The sequence below is a fragment of the Chlorella variabilis genome (assembly GCF_000147415.1).
Source record: "Chlorella variabilis unplaced genomic scaffold CHLNCscaffold_66, whole genome shotgun sequence".
NCBI lineage: Eukaryota > Viridiplantae > Chlorophyta > Trebouxiophyceae > Chlorellales > Chlorellaceae > Chlorella > Chlorella variabilis.
The window spans coordinates 7,824-13,047 of NW_005435025.1; the positions used below are offsets into that span (position 1 = coordinate 7,824).

The 5,224-nt window shown below is 68.1% G+C and overlaps 3 protein-coding genes across 3 annotated transcripts; 1 reads left to right on the forward strand and 2 right to left on the reverse strand.

The window, feature by feature from the left end:
- Positions 1-64: 64 nt before the first annotated feature.
- Positions 65-1,387, reverse strand: CHLNCDRAFT_28877 (hypothetical protein; the record flags this gene model as incomplete). Its single annotated transcript, XM_005842711.1, has 4 exons — positions 65-217; positions 484-631; positions 848-943; positions 1,182-1,387. Coding segments are annotated over 4 exons (603 nt in total), but the record flags the coding sequence as incomplete, so codon positions are not given.
- A 1,290-nt stretch (positions 1,388-2,677) lies between these two features.
- On the reverse strand, positions 2,678-3,055 carry CHLNCDRAFT_17937 (hypothetical protein; the record flags this gene model as incomplete). The annotated part of the gene is made up of 2 exons (XM_005852246.1): positions 2,678-2,799; positions 2,977-3,055. Coding segments are annotated over 2 exons (201 nt in total), but the record flags the coding sequence as incomplete, so codon positions are not given.
- A 1,079-nt stretch (positions 3,056-4,134) lies between these two features.
- CHLNCDRAFT_28874 (hypothetical protein) lies at positions 4,135-4,955 on the forward strand (the record flags this gene model as incomplete). The annotated part of the gene is made up of 3 exons (XM_005842710.1): positions 4,135-4,326; positions 4,542-4,690; positions 4,868-4,955. Coding segments are annotated over 3 exons (429 nt in total), but the record flags the coding sequence as incomplete, so codon positions are not given.
- Positions 4,956-5,224: the final 269 nt, after the last annotated feature.

Consider the following 5,224-nt stretch of genomic DNA (forward strand, 5'->3'; position numbering starts at 1 on the left):
CCGCACCTGCCCACGCTCTCCACCCACCCACACACACCCACACACAGCCCCACCCACCCACCTGCATGTCGACATCCAGGTCCTTCAGCGTGCAGTGCGGGTTGGCGGCGCGGCAGGCCTCCCCCGCGGTGCGGCCGTAGGTGGAGCCCTTGAGGTCGTACTTGCGGTGCAGGCGCAGGTCGGAGGGCAGCACGTTGCCCATGACGATGAAGCGGACCTGGCGGGAAGGTGGCAGGAAGGTGGCGGGAACGCGGACGGGAGAAGTTTGTGGGTGGGAGGGGGAGGGCAGAAGGTGTGTGCGCGTGCGCGTGTGCATGCGTGTGTGTGTGCATGTGTGGATGCGGGGAGAACGCGGGGAGGAGCAGAGCATGGAGGGTGGGGAGGTGGGGAGGAGGGGCAGGGCGAGGCAGGCAGCCACCGCCACCCGCCACTTACATCGCCCACCACCCGCCCCTGCTGCCACCCCCAAACCCAGCCACTCACCCGGCGGCCCAGCAGCGGGGTGACGCGGTGCACGCCGTAGAAGCGGACCAGCAGGGTGGCAGGGTTCTGCTGGCAGTGGCGGTAGTACCGCGGGATCAGCTTCAGCAGCAGCCGCATCTCCTCCTTGCCCACTGTCTTCACCAGGAACCTGCGGGGAGGGGCCAGCGGAGGGGTGCAGGAGGTGCGTGGGTGTGTGGCACGGGTCGGTGAGGGGTAAGTGGCTGGGAGACGGGCGGACACCTCACAGGAGCCCCGAAATGGCAGCAGCCCCGCCGCAGCGGGAGCCCGCGCCTGCCGTCGCAGCAGGGCCGAGGGGCGGCGCGGGGCGGGGAGGGGAGATGGCACGGCCTGCGCCAAGGCCTACCTGTCATCGTCAGAGAGGAAGAATACAGAGCCGCTCTTGCCCGGCGAGCCTAGCATGCGCAGCGCGGCCTCCCCCGTCAACGACAGAAGGTAGTCGCTGCGGCAGGGCAGGGTATGGTCCACAGGGCGTGAGAAGGTGCATGGGAGGGTGGGGTGCTGGCTGCCAGTCGGCTCGCAGCGGCGGGGTCGGGAGCCGGAACAGCGCCAGCAGCGCCTCCTCGCTAGCTGGTTGTGGTGCTGGGTCAGCCGCAGCGCAGCCGGGGGTTAGCGAGCAGGGGAGGGGAGGCCAGCCCACAGCCCAGCCCAGCCCAGCCCACAGCCCGGCCCTCCCTCACATGTTGTCGATGCCAAAGGCCTGGCGCAGGCGCTGGAAGACCTTGGGCGCATAATCCTTCCACTTGTAGGACCCCGTCTCGGCGCCTGCAGCCAGGGGTGTGGGTTCAGAAGGGAGAGGACCGCAATACCGGTCAGGGAGCAATCTGGGCACGGCAATGCAGCGCCGGGAGCCGGCTGGGCAGCGGCGAGCAAGAAGATAATTCATTCAACCAATGGCCAAAGCGTTGGCACGGCCCGATGCCACGCAAGCTGAAGCCGGCGGCCGCGGCCGCCGGCGGCGGGCGGCTGGCTGGGCGCGCCTGGTGGGAAGTGCTGCGTGGTCTCCTCGAAGAAGTCGGCCTCCTGCAGCTCCCGAGACTCTGCCGCCTGCAACCCCAGCCACGACATGAAAAACATGCAATTAGAAGAATTCCAATAATTCTGGGAATTCTGAGCGTCCTCGGGAATTCGCGATACGAAGAAGATAGCAAGCACCTGCAACGCCACTACGGGCGGGCACAGCAAGGTGCAGGCGGGCAGCGGGCGCAGCGCACCAGGCCGGCCTGGGCTATGCTGAAGGTGAGGCCCAGCTGCAGCTCCCGCATCAGGTCGTAGCTGCGGTACCGGGGGCGGCAGGTAGGCGGTATAGCTCATGAGTAGGAGGCGTGAGGCAATTGCAACAGGGGAATTAAGTCCCAGAACCTGGCTGGCTGCCGGTTGGTCAGATGAAAATGCAAGGTCACACACCCCCACAGAGCGCGGCTGCCTGCAAAGCTACATTCAGTGCGGTACCTGTGATGCCCCTTGTACACAGCTTCCCCGGGCTTGGGCGGCCGGTACTGCAGTTGGATCTTCAGCTGCTTGGCCTCCTGCTTGGCTGCAGTGCACCCGGGGCAACGATGTGCAGCAGCGCTCAGCAGGCCGGCAGGTGGGGTGCAGCTGCGCCGGAGAGCCGCGCTGTGGTCAGCCCAGCGGCCATGCCTGCTCCCAGCCGCACGCCACTCCCTGCTGCGCCACACCGCCTGCCGCCGCTCACCCTTCTTCTTGCCCTCCTTCTTCTGCTGCTTCTTGCGCACATCCTTCTCCGCCACACGCAGCACCTGCAGCAGCAGGCTGGGCAGCACCGCAGCTTATAGCAGGACCGCCGCGCGGCAGGCAGCAGCAACGGCAGCAGTAGGCAGGTAGCAACAGCAGCAAGCAGGATGCAACAGCAGGTAGCAAGGGGCATGCACCTGCTCCTGTACAAGGCTACCCTGGTTGTACCGCTGGAAATACACCACCTGCTCCCTGCAGTGCCAGCAGCAGCACCAGGGCAGGTGAAACAAGCGGCGGGCACACGACGGCCCGCACACAACGCTGCCACGATACCGCCATGGCGGCTGGTGCATCGCCTGCCGCAGCCTGCAGTCGGCCTGCATGCCGCTGGCCTGCATGCTGACAATTTAGCCGAGCTCAGCCAGCCAGGCAGCCAAGGTCGTGTCACTCACCCGGCGCCGTCCTGCACCGCGGGGCGGTACACGCACTTGCCGTGCATCTGTCCGCCCTGCCAGCTGCCGTAGTAGGTGCTACCGTCGGCCAGGACAAAGGTGCCGGTACCGCTCTCTAACCCGTCCCGCCACTCGCCCTCATACCGGTCGCCTGCGGTGCGGCAGCAGCCAGGCGAGAGGCTGGGATGAAGGGCTTCCCAGACGGGGCCAGCACGTCCCGGCTGCTCGCCGGCTGCGCAGCCCAGCCTCGCCCCCCTGAAGCTCCCGCTGCTGCTAGCCTCCTCTGCCAAGGCTAGGCGCGCCTCACGCACTGAGGCATCACACTCACCGCTAGGCCAGAGGAAGACGCCTCGGCCCTGCATGCGGCCGCCCCGCCACTCTCCGTAGTAGGCGCTGCCATCGCTGTACCGCACGTGGTGCTCCCCGTCTGGCAGCGCCGCACGCACCAGCCTGCGCGGCTGCGCCTGCTGCGGCGCCGCGGCAGCGGCCTGCGCCGCCGCATGCGCCGCCAGCGGGGCGGGCAGCGGGTCGGGGGTGGCAGGGTGCGCGCCCGGCGGCAGGTCGGCGCCTGGATTCCCTGCTGCTGCTGCTGTGGACAGGCTGCTGCTGCTGCTGCTGCTGCCGATGGCATCGGCTGGTGGCGCCTGCTCCGGCTTTGTGCCGCCGGCGGCGCCGCAGAGGGGGCGCCAGGAGGCGGCGGCCCGCCGCCTGCGCCGCACCCAGGCGGCTGCCAGCAGCGTCCCAAAAGCCAGCACTACCGCCAGGAGCACAAGATAAGGTTGCAGGGGGAGCAGGGAGGCCGCCACGCCCGAAAAATACCCTCCCTGTCGGGGCGGCCCCCGTTGCTGCTGCATACTGGGTCTTAGCGCGCTGCCAAGTGTTCACGACATTCTGAGCACTGCAGCGGACGGCAACGCGGGCAGTGCGGTCGTGTGACGAAACCACTGTGCCGCTATTCAGGTGCGGCGACAAGCCTCCGTAGGTGCATTGCATTAGGCCGACCAAGGGCTCTGTGCTCTGCTGGGACACGGGACCTGGCTGCCAGCTCGGACCGGCCCTGCAGTTTCTTGACCATGTGCAGAGCGATCGGGCAGAGCGTGCATTCACTTGCATTGCCTTGTAGCCTGCTCGGCCTGTTCACTGTTCCTGCCATGAGTCGATCCGCCGCCCGGTAACGAAGGAGTGACGCGAGCTCTGGGGGCGCCGCCTGTTGGCCAGAGGGGGCCGGGGGGCCGCAGCAATGTCCACCCTGAACAGCATCCTCAAGGGGGAGCTTGGCTGGCGGAACAACAACCTTTCCGTGCTGAAGCTCGACGGCATAGAGTACAGAGACCTGCGCTTTCCCAACGAGGAGAGCTACCGAGGAGGATGGAAGGACAGCAAGGCGCGCCGCTGCTGCCGCGCCGCACCCACCCACCCGCCCCGCTGCCCGCCAGCCGCTGCCTCTCGCACATTGCCCCTGCTTGCAGCTTGCCGCCGGCTGCCTATGCCACTGGCCACCCAACCGCAGCCCTCCCCTGGCCGCCTGCTGCAGCCTGAGGGCGAGGGCTGCTACACTTGGGCGGATGGCAGCACGTATGAGGGCGCGTGGCATGCGGGCCTCAAGCACGGCTGGGGCAAGTACCGCTGGCCCAACGGCGCCTGCTACCAGGGCGAGTGGCGGGACGGCTTCATGCAGGTGGGTGCTGCCAGGGCGGGCTGGTTGGTCGGTGAGCGGATGGAAGCGGAGGAGGCAGCAGGAGAGGAAGGACGCGGAGCAGGAGCGGGCTGATGGCAGGAGGGCGGATGAGCGGAGCGGCAGCGGTTGCGTTCACCTCCTGCTGTGCCCGCCGCCTCTTGGCTGGCCCCTCTCACCCTCTGCCCTGGCTGGTTGCCTCCCCTGCTACGCGGCAGGGCTACGGCACTTTCGAGTCGCCGGATGGCGCGCGCTACGCGGGCAACTGGCAGGGCAACCTGAAGCACGGCATCGGCAAGAAGGTGTATGCCAACGGCGACGCATACGAGGGCCTGTGGCGCAACGGCAAGGCCGAGGGGCCCGGCAGGTGGGGTGCAGGGTGCGGCGGAGGCAGTGCAGGCAGGCTGGTACAGCAGGCAGGCTGGTATAGCCGGCTTGCAGGCGTCTGGCGTATCGCCGTGCACCAGTCCCGCAAGTGCTTTGATGCTGCCGTGGGGTTTTCATGCTGCTGCCCAAGGCCCTGCCTTCCTGCTGCCCGCCGCAGGTATGTGTGGCACAACGGCAACCAGTACGACGGCGAGTGGCGCGGCGGCAAGATGCACGGCCAGGGCACCCTCAAGTGGATCACAGGTGCGGCGGGCAGGCGGGCAGGCAGTAGGGAGGGAGGCGGGCGGCCTCTGGGGCACTCGTGGAAATCGAGGGTTGAGGGTTACATGTGGTGGTGGGTGGAGGGGCAGCTAGGCAGCAGTTGGAGCTTCCAGCACTCTTGCCTCGTGCTGCCCCTGACCGCTGCCTGCTCCTCGGTTGCCCGTCGCCCCCACCTCAACCTGCTGCTCCCGCCTGGCTCGGCCCCCTGCAGGGGAGCGGTACGACGGGGAGTGGGGGGAGGGGCAGGAGTGGG